Raw genomic sequence first — 21922 nt, 5'->3', positions numbered from 1 at the left:
CACAATATTTCATAATTTGTGCTCATTTCTAATGAACAGAGTCGTTAGGACAGGCATGTCTAAGTGCAACTGACAGCTAACATTAGGTGCCAGATGCAGTTTATAAAGCTATGTAGAACTGCAGAGAACAGTTTAAATAAATTAGCACCTGTACATTAGTCTCACTTGCTGGTAATTTATAAGCGAATCAGTAGAGATGACATTTAGGTACGTCATTGATCAAGTTAACAGCTGCATACCCACTGCCCAGCTGGGATACCTAATTAATAGAGATTGCAGTCCTGACCTAGTGCTTTTCCCTGATTGAGTCTGTAATCCTTTTATTTTTGATTTAACTTCCTTGCGATTATAGTAAACAGCCCACTTTCATTTTCCACTGTCAGTTCTGTGATATTCCACTTTAAAGACCAGAAACCTAAGTAAGATTAATATAAGAAAAGCATCTTAATCTCCTTGACCCATTTATATGATATGTCAGTATTTTTATTATTCATTTCTGTGCAATCACTAAATGCTCTCTGAGATACGAGTTCATCAGGAACTTTCCCCATAAGTTAGTAAAACTTGAAGGCTAGAAATGTGTTAATTTTCTTCTGCTGTCTGCCATATGACCTAGTAGGTTGTTGTGATGAAGACACTTGGAAGAATTTTAGACTAAAATAGACGCTTCTTCCTAGGTATATTCAGTTGCATGTATGTTGTTGCAAAAGTAGCAGTAAGATTCTTCACAATGAAAACGTTATACAAGTGGAAGCTTCATTCCTTAGAGGGTGTAGTTTCTTTCAATGAGTCAAGACTTCACTAATGGGTTAAAAAAAAAAAAAAAAGTGATATTTAGCTGTGTTTCAAAATGGCTCAGAGCATCTGATTTCCAAGTAACCTTCAAATTTTAGCAACTCTGATTGTGAGAAATAAGTGAATATTAACATATGTGAAATGTCAGAAACGTTACTCAGAACCAGATATGTTTCTGAACTTTCATTTGCTGCAAGAACATGATGTCCAGTGTTGTCCTTACCAGAAGTACTGGATTTGTATTTTTTTTAACGTAGTTGAAGCTAGAATACTTTTTTTCAACTTAACTGGAAATTCTCAATATTAGGTGCTGAAAACTTTTAAAGAATATTGCTAATATCGTTAAGAGTCATTCAGCAAACATGTAAGTTTGAGAAATGGTGAAGCTTAGTGCTTAAGTAATGTGGTTCAAGGCCTGGAGACTTTCAGCAGAATCCAGGTTTTAGAAGAATGGTGGATCTCCTGTGAGGAGTAGAAGCCAGAAAGCTTCTGTTCAGACTTTCTGTTAAAATGCTATGGCATGAAAGTGTCACTTCTCAAGTCAGCATTCTGATTATTGAAACTGTTTAAATGAGAATGTGCTGTGTTCTTCAGCCCTCCGTGCCAAAGAGGATAGATACTTGGGCAAGGTGAATTTGCCCTGCCAAACCTCTCTCTTCTCTACATGGGTAATTTACAGATTGGACTGGCTCACTGTCTCTGTTCAACCCCATTATAATTCCCTTCAGTTCTGTCTGATTAAAGTATCAAATTCTTAATTTCTCAAGTTAGTGACAAAATAATAAAAGTAAGAAGAACAAAACAGTCTTTTCTGACCCAGTGGAACCTCTTTAACTCAAAACTATGATCTCTGACTTTTAGATAGTGAGTAAAACTTTGGCTTGCAGGCAGAAAAGGCAGAAAGAATCAGGAGTCAGCACATGCAATGTACACAATAAAGGGGGAAGATGAAGGTGGAACAGATACACTGAATTTGCAAAACACACTACATACAGTGCTGGGCAGCTTATTTAATAAGTTCTTTTGCATGTAATTTGTTTGAAGGTCTGCCAGGTACAAATTTCTTTTTAATATGGATAGAGCCTTGTTCTCATTATGCCTACTGGCTTGAATTCAGGTTGGAAGGGAAATACATTGTGGTCCTATAGCAGTATCCTGAATCATCTGGTATCTCCACAAGTGCTGATAAAGCGGCATTCCTTTCCTTTGGTAAAAAATGTTAAGTTTATCAACATGGTGTAAGAAATATCGGAAGTAAACCATCTTAATAGTAGAGTGTTAATTGTGAGCTGCCGTGTTTTGAGAGTATGACTGCAGAGATTGTTTTATTTCCCTAGAAAATGACGACAGTATGGTGTAACAGATTTGAAGTAGCAACCCAGAATCTGTGGAGGTTGGAGTGGGATTAATGCACATTACCTACCTGAAATGATGGCCTAAGGAAAGCTGTTCTTGGTCAAATTCAGTAAAAATTGAGGATGCAGATATTTGACAACAAGAGTCTCCTCTGAATAAAGGACAACAAGACTTCATCTGGAGTCTTTTGCATCCCAGTAGAGTTCCTAACAGTTTGTAAAGACAGATATCTCTCCTTGATTAAATTTCCATTAAAGGGGAGAATGCAGTAAGACTCTTCATTTTGACAGGGAAAAACAGCAACAACAGAACGGGGAATCTGCAAAGTAGAAAAATTGTTCCTTGGCTATTTGTGGGGAGAGATGAAAGTAGGTGTTAAGATTACTTAATGCAGGGTTTGTTTATGGTTTAGCCTGAAAGACATGATTATACACTTGCAATGTAAGCTACATTTTCAAGACATAATATATCTCAGATGACAGTCGCTCTTCCTTATAAATGGTGGATTGATATAAAGCTTTTATTAAGGCTCTGTAGTTACAGTAACTGTTTTGATTGGGATTCTGTAATACAGACGCTTGTATAAAGTCTACCTCTTAAATACACAGTCAGTCTCAGAATCCTGTAATCGATTCTTTTAATATATTATATAATGTGTTTGTTTAACATCATTTGGCTCACAGCGGATTTCTCTATTGTCATCATAATTAATCCCCATTTGTTCATAAATAGGTGTTCACCTACTGTGTGTATGCATAAAATGCCCATTGACTAACAAATGGGAATACAGCAGTCACTAAGAGAAACAGAATTACCATTTCATAAAATCAAGTTAAGCCTTTTGTTTGCTTCGGAATTCTCAAAATTTCTGTTCAGAATACCAGTAGGGGATTAATGAAAGTAATAGGTTAGGTCCTTTTACACTCTGTGCGTATTAAATCCGTTGAAGCACTGACAAACTGCTCCATATCCGTGGAAAAAATTATCAGCAAATAATAGCCCTTAGGTTGCCTAATGGACATTCTTCTTAGGATAAGTTATTTTAACTGAGATTCAATTGTAATTCTACTTTTCCTTACTGCCTAACCAATATATAAATGAGTCTACAGCCAGAGATTTATTCAGTCCATGTTATCAAACAAAAGACTTCTATCTCAAGTTCTGCTACCCACTGTATGAAGTTTGTCATGCCTGCCAGAGCCCTGCATCTGGGGGGTTCTGATGGTTAGCTTTGCCTTTTTAGTTTTCAAAACAAATGGAAATAAGCAGCTGTCATGTTTAATAAGTTTTCCTTCCTTGGAGATCTTCTAAAGCCACCTAGATGTGGCTCTGGGCAGCCTCCTCTGAGTGGCCCTGCCTGAGCTGGGGTTGGACCAGTTGACCTCCAGAGGTCTCTTCCAACTCCAGCCTTTCTGTAAATAAAGCAAAAATGCACACGTATGTTTCAGTTGCATTGAATAGAGATGGCAAGACAATGTTGAACAGATACATCCCGTTGGAATTAACCCTGCTTTGCTTTCCATTTTACCAGAATGATTTGTAATTTTATTGGAGGCAAATAATCATGACTATGTATCACAGGAATCGCAGAATGTTAGTGAAGTAAAAGCAAATGATGCATCTTGTGCTGTTATTAATAAGAACCGAGGTAGTTTACAAGTGCATGATATAATTTTCTAAATTGTTACAGCAAACACTTAGGTATCTTTAAGGTGAGATAATTAACCTTTTAAAAAAAGGAAAAAGGGCTTGAGGAGTCTGCCTTTTCTGCACTGTTAGTTCAATTTCAGCAAAGGTTGCAGTGATTCACAGTGGTTTGAAAATGCAGCATTCAATGAAATGCTTTATTAAATTATGTAAAATTATGTTTCAGAAAGATGAATTAAATGTTTTAGTTTCCTGCGTTTGTTTTGATTTCCTGTATTTATTTTCCTGTAATTGCAGCATTCCAAGCTTTAGGATAACAGTGTTACATCTACTTGTTAGAAAGGTAGACTTTGCACTTGAGTAGTTCTGGTAAGCAATGACAAATGTTTATTGCAAAAACCAAAACTTTGCAGAAGATTCACTCATTCTGATGTATTAGATTGCAACTGTCACAATGAGGTTTTACTTTTCCCGAGGATTCCTGAGGAAATTTTTTTTCAGCACAGCAGACACGCGGTAATCTTTGTTACTGATGTGCTTATACGTGTGCAGCGCTTCTATTTTATCTACAACAAAGAACCTAAGTAGTGTTTTGATGCTGCTTTTATGGAAAAATTACATATGTGATCTCTGTTTTCAGAGAGCTATTGCCTATCTCTTTCCTTCGGGCTTATTCGACAAACGAGCCAGACCAATGATGAAGGTAGGATTTTTTGTTGCCTTTTTGAATAACTGTAGCATGGTATTTCAAATAACTCTTTTCCTTTTGATGATACTGGTTTATTTATTTATTTGCAGCATCCCAACGAAATTTTTCCAGAACAGAGGAGTAAGTGTTCATGATTCTGTATTTACTTATAAGTATTACAGGTTTGTTGTGTGTTTAAAATGCCTTTTGTGGATTTATTCTTGTGAGGAACAATGGGTGTGTTTGGGAGGTGGGGGGGGAGTTACTAATGAGCAGTGCAAAAGCTGATCTAGTACTAGAGCTTTTTGGTATAAAAAACCAAAAAACTTCTGGATTCTGGTCCTTTCAGGCACGTGTGAACTGACCATAGATAAATGTTTTTCTCTGTTTAAAAATAAACAGTATGTAGAATGACTTGCTGAAGTTGCAGGAAAACCTTCTGTTGTATTCAGTAGCTTTTTTTGACAGTGCTGTCTATCACATCCATAAAATATTCGTTACTGCTATTTTAAACCAAAGGCTTTCTTACTGACTTTGGTGCTGTAAAAACAGAGAAATTAAGCCTTGTAATTGCCATTTGAGAGAACAGAGAGTGGTGTGAGGGTAAACTCACCCCATTATGTCCTATTTTTTACCTGAAAGTCATAACTCCGCATTTAATCCATATTCTTTGGTTTTCCTCCCTGAGGCACCTTAGGAAGTCTTGTTTGTATCAGTGACATGGCAGCATGTTGCTTGGTGAGAATCTGATTGAAATCACCAAATTAACTTTATGAAGAATACTTAAAAGATATTGCTGTTCGTTTTATTTTCCTGACATTTAAAATGAACTAGTAGCACAGGTATGGAATTCTTTACGCACTGAACTGTTAAGTCACAGATATATATATATATATATATATATATATATATATATATATATATATATTTCTGAGTACCAGCAAAATCCTAGCGTTTTCTTTCCTTCCTTTTACTGTACCTGGAGTCAGTAGATTCTTGATGCTTTGTGCGTCTTCTAGAAAGGTGTCACTTTGCCAAAAGTCGTGGGATGTCAGCTATCAAATGATATCATGCATTAATATCTAACTAACCCCTTACATGAAATACAAAGTAGAAGGCAAAAGGATAAGACTGTTAATCATGCTATTTTAAAATCCAGGAGTTGTTTATGGCGGAACTAAGCTACTACTGTGTTCTTTCAGGGCCAAAGAATTCATTGAGTTGCTAAGTCTGCCCTAAGAAGTGTATGAGCTAATTAATATGAATCTACATGTCTTAAAAATAGCACTTTTCAATATACTTTTTTTAAAGGCAGTGTTGCCTGACTGTCTGTTCATTGTGTCATTAAGAATTTTAAGTACAAAGCCATAAATTTATCCTTCAGAATGTGTCCTGGATAGTCATTTCTACTAAATATGCCTTCATAGCCACATTAATGGAAATTCATGCATTCCCTAGTAGTATGTGTGGGTAAAAGACCACATTATTTTTTCTATCTTTGTAAAATTTGCACCTTTGCATTGCACTTCTGTTGTATTCCTACTTAATGTTCGAATCCTTATTCAGTATTACCTATCCAAGACAGGTTCATGGAGTCTTATCTTTGTCTGTAGCTTATAGATTGCTTCCTGTGAACTTTACTGGATAAAATGGCTGGAAATTTCTTTGCAGTTCAGTTTTTAAAAAGCTGACAGGTATTTATTTTTGTTAGTTTTCTTTATTTGGAAGAGATGGGTGTCATGTTAAGACGCTTACGTTTGGTAATCCGTTATTTTTTCTTAGGTTGAAATTCGTGTCTTTAAATAGCCTTTTTTTAATGGACAAAAATAAACTGGATGTGCTGAATTGAATGTTTTGTTCCTGTACTAATTATGTAAACTATAGCATCAGTCTTCTGTTTTAATATAGCCCAAAGGCATCAACATGAACAAATCTTAAAATCTCCTAAGTTCTGAAGTTAAGTGTGTTACCTGCAAGAAATAATTGTACGAATACTTGGTTTGATTTAGATATGTTGTGCTAATAAACAATGTGCTCTGCATTTGAAGCATTGTTTTCCAGGGCAGTTGATCTTTAGTCTTTTACAGGCATTATGTGGATTTCAATTCTCTTAATTTTTACTTATTTCTGAAGTGAATACTTGCATCTGTAATGCCAACAGTACAGTCTGTTGAAGTTTTTTTAAGGCATACATGTGAAATTTCTTCGCGTTAAAAGAGATACTTAGAAGTATTATATTACATCACTATAATTACAGCTAGAGATTGCTTTTTAACAAGGTAGTCTAAATCACTGCATTTCCAGACAATTTGAATACTTATGAAATGTCTTTGCTCTCTGATACTTAAAAAGGTAATCAGTATTACGAAAGAGGTTTATAACTGCAATTAAATACAAAGGGTTTTTTTTAGTGTGTGTGTATTACTTTCTTGTCTAACCATGCTTTTCATTAGAAATCCAGTGGGGAGAAGATGGCCGTCCATTTCACTTTCTCTTTTACACTGGCAAGCAATCGTATTACTCATTAATGCATGTAAGTACATCATAATCTATAGTAAATAATGTTAGTTGCAAGTCAAGTACGTGTTATCCTACAGATGCACGTCAGGAGCTCCTACTTTATTTTCACAGGAGGCCATATAACCACTGAAGATAGATGCAATGTATATTTTTGTCATAATGTCTGTTATTAGGAGTGTTTTAATGTCACGCTTAGGAGAATAGAGTACGTAACAGTTGCTGCTTAATTTTTGATTTATTTTTCAATCTTGGCTGAGATCTGCATCTGAATAGTCTGAACGCTTTCTTGTAGGCTGTACCCACTTAGTAGCATAAGGTTAGTAGTGGAGAATGCACAGACAACAAAAACAGCTAGTCCTAGAGAAATGATTGTGGGATAAAATTGGAAAAAAAAAATTGTTTTTTTTCCCTTGAAGGGCAAAGCTAGAGGAAACGTTATTTGTGCTGACATTTAGTGTGAAGAAAATTTGCATTTAAACTGCTTAATTGATTTTTTTGAGACTGTTTCATTCATGCAAACTTGAGGCTTTTTTCTGATTAGCATGGTTCCAGGAGTAAAAGATCTGCATCTGTTTACCTTTATGATAGAAGCTTTATCTGAACATAACAAGGCCCCAAGTCCTAACGTGGGTTATGAATAGGCACTTCATATCTGTGACCATCAGTAGGGCAAACATTATCTGTCTCTTTAGAAGAGTTTATAAAGATGTGCCTGTTTCTTATGTGTACTTAGAGAAGATGAAAGAAATGCTGCCGTATGCCAAAGAATTTAATTCCACAGACATTTTGGATTTTTTTCCGCATTTGACAGTCTTAAAAAAAATTCTGTGATTAGTCTGTTCTCCAAAGAAAAAAAAAATGTTATCGAAGTCAGTGCGTAGATCTATGGAGTGTAGTGTTTTCATTAGAATTATCTGGTATTTGTATTCTGTGTACCCAAAGGACAAAATCCCCACTTGTCAGGTATATTTATTTCTTTAGGAGAATAAAAACCAGCTCCCCCCACTCTTTTCCTCCTTTTTTTTTTTTTTTTTTTTTTTTGTTGACCTTGGGCAAATGAGCTTCTTGCCCTGGCAGAAATGAAATGAATGATAAATGTAGAGTGTGTCTTTGCTGAGTAATGGAGCTGCAGCATAGGCTTTCCACAGAGGTTTTCTCCTGCACAGCCTGAGGCAGCCCGAGGACCCCTGCTGTTCATTTAAATAGGTATGTCAAATCTGCCTCGAAACGCCGCTGGTTTGATCTGTGGTAATATTTGTGAAGGTTCCATATGGACTTGAGCCCCCTGCAGTGCTAAGAAATAATGTACAACGCTTCATGGTGCAGACGCAAATTTTCTCTGAAAAGGGATGCAGTGCTGCGTTTTAGCTGTCGGAGAGGATGATGGAGCTGACGCGCTAGGCCTGTCAACTTGTTACACGGATGGGTTGCACGCAGCGAGGCTGTGGAAAATCTGTGCCTTTTAACTTTTCTACTTAATCACGGTTGTAGCATTGCCTTTAGACTGTATGCTACATTAATTCTCTTCCTGCCTTCTGCCTTTCATCCCAAGTTTCACGGAAAAAAAGTAAAGCATGCAGGTCTTGTAGAGGAGCCTTATCAAACAGCTGTCATCTGACAAGCCATTTGCATTTGTTTTGGCTGAAACAGAGCAACCCAAGGGCAAGATGTTTTGTTGCATTCCATCATAATGAAGAAATTACAAATTTTACAAGGAGCACAAGTTTATTTTTAGCTCTTCTGAGTAGTTAGAGTATGCAAGATTGCCTTGGAAATCTCAAAGAGAATAGTGTGCATCTTGTTTCTAACAGTGGCAGCCACCTTCAAACAAAACCTCTGACAAACACAAATTTCATTAGTATAGGATATTTAAGTGCTGGAGTGTTCTTAGAATGTTTCTGAACATCTTCATTAAATAGACTTCAATAAGCCTGAATCCATTAAATGAGATTTAAGGTTTTTTTTTTTTTTTTTTTTTAGCCAAATTAAAGAAGAAATCTGCATGAAATTCCCGGTGTTGTTTTAACCTCTTATTAGGCTAATGTGTATTTAAGAAAATGTATTTTTAAATCTCAAAGCTAATTAATTTGGCTAGGAAAAAAAAAGGGGTTGTACATTAATACAGTCTGGTTTAAGTGATCAATTCTGTTTGAGGATGTCCTTTTGAATTGCTACATTAAGTCCAATAAATCGGATAAACATAATGTTTAGCTTGAATTTGTGGCTGTTAATTACTGCATAGACTCCTGCAGAATTTCACTTTTATTAATTTTCAGTGGCATCAGTGTTAACAGCATTGTTCATGTAGTTAATGCTAGTAAATAATATTATCCACTTAGTGAAATTAGAAATACTGTGTATTCACATGTTATAACAGCCAATGTATGCGTTGCTATGACTTGAATATTAAATGAACTCTCATAAAGGTTATTCGCTTTATATTCCTTTGTTCTGCCTGTTGAATAAAGTTTAGCTGTAGGGACAGAACAGTTTCTTTTTCTTCAGATAGATGAAAAAATCTTACTGCATGAAACAGTTTCACAAATGTTTGGTAGTATGTTTAATCATCATTTAACTTACAAGTTTTTCAGAGATGATATGGTCATATTTTTGTAATGTGGGGAATAACAGACAATGGGCTCTTCGTACAATTCTGTATGCAGCAAAATAGTAATTTTATATAACTGCTGCTTTACTTTTTTAGAAATATCAGAAATAGTAGGTAATGCATCTAACAGCATTTCAACTCTTAAAAAAAACCCTACGTGCTGAAGTGAAAAAACATAAGCAAAAAGGCAAAATGCAGTGTAAAAATGTTATGTAAAAATGACTTTGCAAAATCCAAAGTATTACAATTTAATGCTGTAATAGGTATTTTCCATTTAAAACAACAACATAAAAGCATGTCGTCCTCTGGGTTTCCATTTGCTAATTTCTTTCTAAAATTTTATATGGGATAAAAGAATATTAGTTCTTATTTTAAAAGGCTGCATCCTTACATGGGTCTGAAATTTGATCGTTCTCTTAGATACGGAAGCAGTTCAGTTCGTAGCCAATCTTGTAAAATCAGCTATTTTGATTGTGTAATAGCTGAGTTTACAAGACACACAGATGTGTACATTCATGAATTGGACTATTGAATCCTGAAGTGATTGGTAAAATCTTCACCTGCCAGCTTTGGAAATGCAAGCGTGCCTTCAAGGCGCTTTCTTTAGCCTTTGGGGAGTGAAGATTTGTCAGATAAATTATTGGGCATTACACACAATTCCTGATTTTTGCAAAGAATCACCCACATGCTTTACTGCACACGTGAGTGGTTCTTTTAGTCTGTTGACTCTGTCTATACAGAGATTAAACACTTGCATTCATTTTTTTTCAATACTTCAGAGCAAAATTCTATCTTGTAAGAGATTCGAATTGACTTTTGTTACTGATTTGTTTTGCACATGAAAGTATTTTACTATATTTTTTTAAATTTCAGTGGAAATTAGCACTGCAGGTTAGCCAAAGCATTTTAAAGAGATCGTCTTAATTCCTGCACGTGCACATTTTTAGAACTTAATCATGCCCTGGTTGGGAGTACCTATGGAGTGTCTTAAGGAATGAACAGTTAATAATTGTGAATTTTTTGGTTAGAACAATGAATTTCTGAGTCTAAAAATTGGTGGGTGGCAACCAATGCCTCATTTTATTTACATGTATCTCTAAGTAGCATTTTTAAAGAGCTGTGATATAGTTGGGTTAGGCTTTTGTTGGTGCATATATGTATTTATTTATTTATTTCAGTAAAAAATCTATCTCGATAAAACTAAACCAATTAAAAATATATGCAGGAGTGTCATGAATATGATGGAAGTTGATGAGTAGGCAGAGCTGACTTCTTTGCCAGTTAGGAAGGTGGCACTGCATGCCTTCCAAGAGATAAGCAGAGGGGCTGGCACATGAGTGAGAACTCCATGTATGTATTTGTGATGACCCTGCCCACTATGGAGGTTGGAGCTAGATGATCTTTTAATGTCCCTTCCAACCTAAGCCCAACCTATAAATCTATATTTATGAGCTAATACTCCATTACCCTGTTTGATTATTTGACAAGTCTTCTCAACGTTCAAAGTATCTTCTCCATGCCTCATTTGATGACTGCCACCTATGGGAGCTCATAAAGCTCACTGGAACCTAAAACCACTGTTCCAGTTAGTTCTCTGCAGATATCTGCAGCCAAAACTTTTCTGTCCTTCTTTTCCCTACCTGGAGCAGAAGGTTCCTGGTTCTTGTTCATGTGAAATTACAAATGCATACTAAATCTCTTGATGTCAGGCATACGTCATGCCCGCTCACCCAAACCATGTGTCTGCTTTTCCTATATAAAAAATAATCATTTCAGCATAGCAGTCTGCTTGGAAGTAGAGCTGTTAAGTTTATTAGAGCTGGTGTGAAGTGAATCTTGCCCAAAGTGGTGCTACCATACCTTGTTATCTTACAGATCCATATATGTATTTCTGAGGACTGGGAATCCTTGAAGTTTTGAAGTTTTTGAAGATTTGTTATGCTCTATTATATATTGTTCCATCTATGTGAAGATAAATGGGCTTTTTTTAATTGAGAAATTTTCCTGGTTCCTCCTCAAAACAGTTATCTCTGTCAAAATTGAAGGATTTCTTCAAGGCATGCTACTGTAATATGTGAGTTCTTGTGCTGTCTCAAGAAGTGGTCAGTTCAGGATTTTGTACTGTGGAGTTATTAAAAAAAATACTGTTTTTTCACAATCTTGTTAAAAATATTGCCTATGATCTGCATCACAGGCCTCAATAGTCCTCCTTTAAATACTTTGTATACAGCTCAGATACCAATCATTTCTTAGTTCATATGTTTTCAGTGCACGTTTTTAGTCAGTGTGCAGGTGTTTTTATTAGTGGATAAATCAGCTTGGGCAGTAGGTGCTTACAACTCTAAGCAGGATGGGGTGGTTTTTTGTGTTTTTAACGACTGTAAACTTGCAGAAATTTCATTGCATCCTGATGCAAATCACAATATTACTTATGTTGAGAATAGAATTGCAGTGGTTAATTTTTGACAGTACATAGTTTTCTCACATTTCTTCTCCTGATTTGTTCTTTTGTAATGTAAGTATGTAGAATTGATTACAAGCTTTGTGTTTTCACATCTTACTGGAAGTAAATGATTTGGCATTTATTAACTTTGTTGTAGTACAAAAGTTCTTTTTCCTCAGTATTACTTGTAATTATTTCTCAGAATATTAACTTGTGTTTTAAATCACTTTTGTAATTCAAAGTACTGGATGTAGAATTTTAGAATAGAATATTTTGAAAGTTTCTGAACTGACGACAAGTGAAAATACTTCATTAAAATATTACTCCTGTCATATTTTCAGTATGGCTTTTTGAGTATTTTTTGCTTTCGGTTTTCTGAAGTTGTAAATCACTGTCACAGCAACATGGTTTGGAAATGCATAGCTGTGAATAGCAAGGAAACTGCTCTGAAAGAAGAGTTGTGCAAAAAAATCGGAGCTGGTATATCTGCAATGTTTGAAAGAGTAGAAATTCTGCTTTTGATAAATGTATGTAAATGTGTAACTGTCCCTGGGAGTGTGCCACGGTAACAGGGAATTCTGATTGATACAAACCACTGTTAAAACTGACAATCTAAATGTACAAAAATGTTGCTAAATGAAATAATCTGCAATTTTCAATGTTCTCAATTTTTTGAAGAAGCTGAAACGTGGATGCTGTACTGAAATCATTGTGCTTTATGTTTTGGAGACATCCGTTATACAGATGTAGCTGTTTTACTGTATGTATTTGAGAATTTTTGTATGAGCCCTGTGTTCTAAGAGGGCAACAAACACTGAAGAAAAAGAGCAGAATTCAATATAAACTACATTGAATCACATATGAAAATATTATATATACTGACTAAATGTTCACAAATTTTGCTTGAATGTAACTTTTTTAATCTTATTTGTTAGAGCTCTGCTTGTTTGTCTTGAATTCTAGATGTTTGGACAGTGAAAACAAAGACTTTGCTATTAAAATGCACTTACTATTGAACGGGAAATGCATTTCATTATTCTCCTTATATTTTAGGAAACATATGAAAAACTACTAAATGTTCAGAGACATCAAGACCAACTGGCTGCTCAGGGCTTTTCTCTGCAGAAGGAGAAAAAGTAAGTTTCCAGTTGGAATGGATCTTGAGATTAATTTTCTTGAAATGCTTTGGTTGTTTTGGCACATTGTGTAGTTCCCCCATCCTGCCTGAATACATTTTCAGACTTTTTTCCGATTACTTGGCTAACATTTGTATGCTAATGTCAGGTTTAAAAGTCTGTCTGTAATCCATATGTGTGGAGTACTCATTGCTTACTCCTGAAGTTGGGGAACTCCCAGCTATTTCTCTTGCTCTTTAATATCTCTCTCTGTTCTTTCCAATGTTCTGTCCTCTATAAAACTTCTGCAATCATGGAATCGTAGAATGGCTTGGATTGGAAGAGACCTCAGGGATCAAGCTCCAACCCCCCTGCCACAGGCAGGGCAGCCAACCTCCCCATTTAACACTAGACCAGGCTGCCCAGGGCCCCATCCAACCTGGCCTTGAACACCTCCAGGGACGGGGCATCCACAACCTCTCTGGGCAGCCTGTTCCAGCACCTCACCACTCTCTTGCAAGTGCATCTTGAAAATATTTAGAGGGTATGCAGGGTTCTTTGTGTCTGTGTAAAGTTTTCTAATTATTTCTTCATTAACGATTTTTGAAAGGGTGGTAAGCTCTTTGAGAAAACAAGGCCTTTGTAAGTACCAAATAAATTGCTTGATTCTTGGAAAAATCTGAAGGCCGAAGCTGAGCTTTGTAATAGTTTTTCATTAATTACAATTCTTGAGTATTTTTACTTACCAATACCTCTTTGAAGACCGTCAAAATCCTTTGTTATTTTTCTTTTAAAGGCTTTGAAAATCTAGCTTGTCAAAACCATAGTCATTTTAGAAGTTGTTTGAGTTTGTGTAAATATCACCATTACTAGGAATTGAATTAAGTTTCTCTTCTTCCTTTAACTTTTCTGGTGAGCACAGCAAGCTCTTCAGCTTACCTCTATCCACTGGGTATTATGTATTTATGTATATTAACCAGAACAAGTTGTGGAGAATGCTGTAGTTGGTTTCTCCATGTGTACAGCTCTTTGAAATGAGTGTATGCTTTAATAACTATTTGCTTCTCTTAAGCTGTGTTCTTGCTTTTGGATACAGCTAGAAGCCTTATTTCAGTGTGGGTTTTTTTTTGCATGATTACTCTTTTTTCAGTGTCCTAATTGTTTTCTTTGTTCTTGCTCTGCGTTTTCTGGCCAGATGTGTGTGGTTTTAGTTGCAGATCATGTTGGCTTGTCTTGTTTTCAGCCATTTGTTTGAGGAAGAGAAAGTGTTAAACTTGTTGAGATTATTTCTTTCTTAAATAAGAGTTACTTAAGAAGTTAATGTTTCTTCATGGTGTCTATATAGCATCCTATGAGCCACAGTATGTTTTGTCATAGATTCATGCTAGTTTCTAAACAGACGAGAACAAATGAATTTAGTTGCTTGGTGTATACTGCTGAAAAATAACCTAACTCCTTGCAGAGCTCAGATGGTGGATTTACTGATGTGAAAAATGACCTAAAGGTAGTGAGGGTTGAAAGTGTGGTTTGTTTTTATCCCCTCCTTCTGTTATGTTTATAAAAGCTCTGAGAGTTTAAAGGATTTAAGGGATGTGGTACTTCCTCTGAGATTAGCCTGGATAATTTATCTCCTCAAGGTAGGTAGGAGAGGGAGGGAAATCTTTACTTTTTTTCCAGAAAACAATCTATCATGGACACACTGTAATATTAACTGAAGGATTGGAAGTTGACCTTGAAACACTTAAGCTTATAGCTTTTCATATATTTAAAATAAATAAATTACTGATTTCACAGGAAGTAGCTATTTGTAAATACATGTACTGTATACTTGAGTTTATCAGAATTGGGAACTTCTTTAAATTCCTATTAGAACCAGCATTTCTTTTGATTTAGAGAAACATTAGAAACATACTTTATAAGTAGTATTCAAAATCACCTTGAGTAGGAATGCTTTTCTGAATCAGAACTTGTTCATTAAGATAATTTCTCTTAAAAAACAAAGCAGAAAACCACAGAAAAACCCCAACCTACAGATATGAGAAAGCTGCTGCTCCTGCTTTGCCTTAAATTTACTGGGAAACTTTGGCATTGTATTGTCAGTCTTTGCGTGATACTTGTTTCCCAGAGACTTGTTGCAAGCTTTTTTGTTTGTGTTAACATCTGCATACGAGGTTGTTTTCTTGAAACTATCTGTGCAATTACAATCATTTCAGTACAGTTACTGTACTGAGCATATCAAGATTGCATAGTCAGTAAGATAAGGTATGTTGTTACTTTGACCATGGTTACTGCTAAAGGAGTTCTGGTATTGAAGAGCACAGACAAAATTTTGATGCTTCAGATTTTTTTTTTAACATCCTGCCTTTTATTTTTTTCTTTGTTGCTTGTAAGCCAGGCTTTTCTAAGCAGAGAGCTAAAACTAAAAACCAATGTAAATTAAATTTTAAGCTGTGGAGTAGATAGCTTACTTTTACAAGATTACTCCTGCTCTGTATGAGGCTTCAGTAATATGAAAAATGCAGGTGAAATACGTAAATTTGATACATTCAGTATGTGAAGTTGCTGTTCCTTCCAAAATATCTCTGAAAATCAGCATAGGCCTTATCCTCTTTCCTATGGGATCTGTATTCATTTGTGATGGAAAATGTGTTTCTGAACTAAGACTGTAAGTGTGGTCCTTTGTGATGCAACTCTAATTGCTTGGTTAATTAAGGGGAGAATATATGTGATATTTTTAACAGAAACCTGGTTGGCAGCAGATGGGTGACTAAGACGGAATTGGAAGGAATGTTGTTAGAAAAACTGTCAGATGATGATGTAAGTAATTAATCTTTCTAATCTGAAGGAGGCTTGTGTCTTCAAAACACGGACTCCGTGCATTTTTTTGTTTTTAAGAGGTGCTACGTAGAGGCAGGTGTTCTTTAAAAGATTTGCCAACCTTCCTATGAAAATATATATGCTTAGAGCACTATCCCACTGATTTCATGTTGCCTTTAAAAGTGCCCAGTGTCCCTTTTTTTTTTTTTTTTCTTTTTTTTTTTTTTTTTAAAGTACCACAGCACAGAACAATTTAGGATTTTCTAACCCTGACTTAAAGCTAACATAGCTTAGTTTTTCTTCTGGTGGCATTGTGAGGCCCGGAGTAAAAACACTCGTCGTCTAATTGTGTTATCAGGGATTGAGCGCAGTGACAACTTATAATAGAAATTCTAATTACAGATGAAAAAATGGGACTAAACCCTTTCACCTCTTCTCTAACAATAAAGATGGGAAACACAATGGATTTGTGTGTGTTAAATGATAAACCCGTGGAGAATGTTTGGCATAATATACCTAAGTGATAGAAAAGTAACAGAGAAAGATGGTCAGAAATAAGAATTCATTTTCTTAGTGATTGGCTACAGAATCAAATATCAGAAACAAGATATAAGGCTGCACTGTCTGTGGTCTGATCTGGGATGGCTCCTTGGTTATTCTTGATATGAAGTATGGGAGAAGAGAGAAAATTTTCTGTAGTTTTCCCAGTATCAGTAGGTTGCATCACTTTGTTTGATCACAGATTCAGAGTACTTCTTTATATTGCAACTTGTTTTCTTATTCAGAGCTTTTTAAACAGCATTAGGTTTTGTAACAACTGTGTGACTGAACAACTTCAGGTTTGTTTTGGAAGTTCAAGCTTGAATATGATAGTACCAGAAAATAAAAATAAATAAAACAAATAAAACACAAATCTGAGCATTCCAAGTATTTTTTTTTCCACCTACTGTGTTCTTGAATCCCTTTTGGACAATATCATTACAAAAATAGTACAACAGTAGCAAAGATGCCCCTTGCTCATTTGTCATACAGAACAGTAACACGTGACAGCTGGCTGTTTATGGGTGAAGTTAAAGGTCTTCAGCAGATTCATTTCCTCAAGTCTGAGTTTTGAAATTGCTGTTGTAAATCTCCATTCTGGTATACCAAGGAGATTTCAGCTATCTTGCTTCTAATAGAAGTAGTTACAAGCTCAGTGTTTTCGGTAGCTTCTGCATTTGGGATGGTTGGTTTTGTTCTTAGAGTCCCAGGAACTGATCTGCTTGTACAACAGTCAGTTCAGTGTTCCTGATTGGTTTTTGCACACAGCACATCTGTAAAGATTGTGCAGTAGATGGGTGGGGAAAAAAAGACCTTATGTCATGTTTAGGCCTCTTGAATGTAAAACCACATTCTCAGCCTATAGGACAACCACTGATGTTTAAATGTATTTGAAGCTGAGAATGAGCTGCTGGTGTTACCTGCTCAAATTCTTTTATTTTGCCACTGCAAAGAAGTTTTCTGTGGTGCTTTATTAGACAAAATTATAATTGTTGGGTTTTTTTTATTCATACTGTGTACGTGAAAAAAACTCTTGGGAGCTTTCTTCACCTGCAGCCTCTGTATCAGTTAAACCTTAGCTTATTCATATTCCTCATCTTTGAAGGCTTTACCGCAGATCTGTGTCAGATCATAAGGTAGAAATTGAGTGATGTCAGAACTCCAGAGTCTGTTGCTAGATTACAGAAAAAATAATAATAATAATTTTGTGCTGAAAATTCTGGAAGCAGAACAAAAAAATAAGTTCTTGAATAAGGACTTGTAAGTAAAGGAAGTTTCAAGAATAAAGATCCAATGTCTGTATGAAAAATCCATTTTAGAAGATGGCATACCTTCATGCCCTGTGACTAGCTATCTGTTGCTCTCGCCAGTAATGCTTAATGGGACATCCCAGCTTTTAGCACAAAGGGGTTAACACAGTGGTGTTTACTCTTTAATCACGTGTTGAAGAACTTTGGAGAGGGTGTAAGGGGGAAAGAGAACCACACAGTAGCAAAGGATAATTTATCTCAAGAGGTTGCCCTTTAAGTCAAGTATCTCTTGAATTTTTAAATAGCTTGATTGTTAGGTTTTAAAGGAAATCATAAACATTAAAGTAACTCAGCTTGAACAGCCAAAGATAGATAGATAGGTATTTCCTGTATATATTGTGAAATATAATCATTTAAGAGGTTCAGTTTAGTGAAATAAAATTACTTCCAAGTGAATGAATGAGCTGACTTACTGAAAATGAAAATCTTTTTCTTTTGCCATTATAATAATAATAAAAGAATGAAGACCCCCTCAATGTTTTCTTTTAAAAAGTGAGATGAACTTCATTCTAATACAGTAATCCCGTATTATGAAGGGGTTGGTTATACTTTGAATTAATGCTTCATTGTTGCCTGAAGAAAGAACTAGGTATCTTTAGTCACACAAAAAATGATGCATCTGCATGCTGTTCTTAAATCAGCATGTAGGTGCAGAAGTGTCATCTTGTCAGAAATCATCAATAAAAGTGAAGTAGAAAGATCAAGTATGTAAAAATAGAAAGTTTTAGCAAATGCAATTACACTTGCATCCTTTAATGAAGTCTTGTTGTCTACAGTACTCAAGGTTTATTCGACTCTTAGAAAAATTGATGACGTTGCCATGCGGTGACATCGAGGAGAATTATATTAAAAAGTTTTCCAAAGAAATTGCTGTGCAGTTGCAAAAAGTATCTATTGAGCCCTTGAAGTATGATGAGCAAGGAGTGGCCTTCAGCACTGGTGAAGGTAATAACTTCAAGTTGGTCGGTGCAGATTTGTTTTCTTCGCACTATGTTCTTTATAATGTGAATGTGTGCATGACTCGGTTTGAATGCTTCTTTTTATATACTTATATGTATATTGGATATGTAATTGTTAATTATGTGCTGAAAAACTGAGTTATGATAGAGGCAAAGTCAAAGTTTTTGGCACAGTGTATCAACTGTGAGTTCTGAGACCTTTGCAGAGAGGACCTCCTTGTTCTACAAATACAATAAAAAAAAAAAATTTACTGTGAAAAGTTGTCTGTTGACCATAATGGAGAGAGGGCTGAGAGGAGCACAAACACACAGAGTTCCATGGCTACAACACTGGTGCTTTGTATGAAAGTGGTGTGCTTAGAGACCTACAAGTAAGTTTTAGCATGGCTTGTATGTGTAGGTGGCTCATCAAATGAGAATTTTGAAGATACAAAGAATAAGTAGCAAGGCATTTCAGTGTACACAAACAGCTGAGGAAAATGCAGAGAATTAGGAAGCTTAATTTTTCAAGCAGGTTGATAGCTGGCATTATGAGACAGGCAGGAATCAGTCACTGGTGCTGGGACGGAGATGATATTAGAGAAGAGCCAAGAGTAATTGTCTGGGAAAACTAATATAGCAACAACACAGATAGGAATGTCTGAAGACCTTTTGAACAAATCATGCAGATCTGTGCATTCACATACATATTTCATACTGTACTTTTAAAAGGGATGAGTACTGTTCGCTGGGCTGGAGCACCTCTCCTGTGACGAAAGATTGAGGGAGTTGGGATTGTTTAGCTTGGAGAAGAGAAGGTTGTGGGGAAACCTCATTATGATTTTCCAGTCATTGAAAGGAGCTTACATACAGATGGGGGACAGACTTTTCATGTGGGTTGATAGTGTTAGGACAAGAGAGAATGGATTTAAACTGAAAGAGGAGAAGTTTAGATTGGGTGTTAGGAAGAAGTTCTTCACTCAGGGTGCCGTGGAACAGACTGTTCAGAGAAGTTGTAGGTGCCCCATCCCTGGAGGTATTGAAAGCCAGGCTGTGGGTTCCTGGGCAGTCTGATCTTCTGGTTGGCAACCCTGCCCACATCAGGGAGGTTGGAACCAGATGGTGATGTTTGAGATTTCTTCCAACACAAGCCATGCTATAATTTTATGAACTTGAGAACCAAAATGGCTGGCAAACTGTTTTCGCTGAGTTGACTTCAAGATGACATGATAACAAAGAAGTGTGAAAGAGCCAAACTGGAATTTAATCTACACTGTTTTTTTTTTTTTTTGTGGTGTCTTCAGAATAGTAGTTACTGTATTTACACCAGCCATCTTATTTAAGAAAAGCCATCGTAATACATTCAAGAAGAGTCTTGTTTGTGTCCCATCATCCCTCTAAATTAAGCAAAATGTCTAATTTCTTTCATTATAACAATGATTGTTTCCTTTGTGCTACAGAAGATTGTTCTGAGGCTTTAGGGTAGAGTTTATATTTTAACATGAATGTGAATTGCATCTAGTAATTTCAGAGGAAGCAATGCTAAATGTTGCACAGGCATTGCTTATATCAGTGTAGTTAGTGTTAACCTTTTCCATGTGAATATTTTTAAACTTTATTTGTTTTTTATGAAGTCATTAAAGTTTGAAATTGTGCATAGGTGTTGAGCAAGCAGTTAATTTTTGGATACATTGATCTCATCAGGTCCAGAAAGTGTCCTGACCTTCTGAACTTATGGGAGGTAGACTTTAAACAACTCCACATCAATTCACTTTTTTTCCCACCCCTAATAGTATTGATCAAAATATATTTAAAACTGATTGTTCATTGTTTATATTTACTCCTCCTCCCCTTCGCCCCCATTTTTGTTGTTGTTGCTGCTGCATCAGCCTCCAAAATGGAACGTCTGGTATTGTATGGAAGTGTAAAGATCAGCTTGACTTCCTGGGTATTTGAAATTCTTTAGAAAATTAAAGGCACGTAACAGATTGTTCTTTATTTAAGGTGTGAGAAAAACATCAAGAGCTACTGCAGTAGTTTATGGCAATGGGACTGGAAAAATTACAGTGAATGGAATAGATGTTTTACGTTACTTCCCAGTCCTGCAGGACAGGTGAGAGCACGATGAAATTGTGTATTTCTCATGTACTGAAAACATTCCACCAGAAGTAATGCTATGCAATTATGTTTCAGTTCTATATTCTAGAGTTGGTGCTATGATCTTTTTTCTTATGTATTACTGCCTATTTTATGAAGATTAGTCTATTTTGCTCCTACTTTTCAGGAGTCGGTAATATAGGAACTGATTGGCAAGCCTTGTTTTCTTTGTCATTTCCCTTTCTGCAGGGGTGCAGAAACAACATGAATTTTGGTAGCTTTAGAAAGGACTCGCAGTTTAATTTAAAGAAATAATAATTAAAAAAGAAAAGTATGGAAGTGTTTCCTGAGAGATTGGCACATTATATTCGTGTGTAATTACTCAGTCATATATAGTGGAAGCAAACAAGGTGGGAAACTTCATATGTTGGTTCAGATTTTGAATGATGTGCACAGCTTGCTATAGAGGAGACTTCTCAAAAAGGACAGAAACCTTTCTTTGTCGACCTTTTGGTAAACCTTTGGCTTCTGAACTGAAGAATAGGATGAGAGATTTCTCAGTTGTAATATCCAGATCTTGGCATGCACAGATAATTAGCAAGACAAAATTAATTGCAAAACTGAACTTCATGTACTTAACATTGACAGTTTGAAAATTGCTGCTAATTCCGTATTGATCTCTTTTATTTCAGTGATACCTCAGGGATGTAAATACCTTTCTGAATATCTATTTTAAAGTTAACTGGCTTTGTGTATAATGTGATAGAAAATGTACACAACAACCTCATATACAATTTGAATCCATTATGAGTATTTTTTTATTTTTTTATTTCTAGAGAACAGTTGTTGTTCCCTTTTCAGTTCCTGGACAGAATTGGAAAGTATGACACAATTTGCACAGTCTCTGGTGGAGGAAGATCATCACAGGCTGGAGCAATACGTTTAGCCGCTGCAAAAGCCTTGCGAAGTTTTGTGACTGAAAAAGAAGTGGAATTTATGAGACAAGGTGGGAATGGAGACTTGATTTCAGTGTTTCCCAGTGTGTTTC

The 21922-nt window shown here is 35.8% G+C and overlaps 1 protein-coding gene across 1 annotated transcript in view; it reads left to right on the top strand.

Moving 5' to 3' along the window:
• Positions 1 to 21922, top strand: part of MRPS9 (mitochondrial ribosomal protein S9) — a gene marked incomplete at its 5' end in the record, with an annotated part of 32819 nt that overhangs the window by 9618 nt on the left and 1279 nt on the right. Inside the window, 8 exons of the mRNA XM_079542585.1 lie at positions 4439 to 4501; positions 4597 to 4627; positions 6940 to 7019; positions 13111 to 13193; positions 15914 to 15989; positions 18616 to 18784; positions 20782 to 20890; positions 21711 to 21880. Coding sequence (XP_079398711.1) covers positions 4439 to 4501; positions 4597 to 4627; positions 6940 to 7019; positions 13111 to 13193; positions 15914 to 15989; positions 18616 to 18784; positions 20782 to 20890; positions 21711 to 21880 — 781 coding nt within the window. The remainder of the gene's footprint in view (positions 1 to 4438; positions 4502 to 4596; positions 4628 to 6939; positions 7020 to 13110; positions 13194 to 15913; positions 15990 to 18615; positions 18785 to 20781; positions 20891 to 21710; positions 21881 to 21922) is intronic.

The sequence above is a fragment of the Tetrao urogallus genome (genome assembly GCF_951394365.1).
Source record: "Tetrao urogallus genome assembly, chromosome: 1".
In the NCBI taxonomy this organism is placed as follows: Eukaryota; Metazoa; Chordata; class Aves; order Galliformes; family Phasianidae; genus Tetrao; species Tetrao urogallus.
This window is presented reverse-complemented; position numbering and strand designations above follow the sequence as displayed.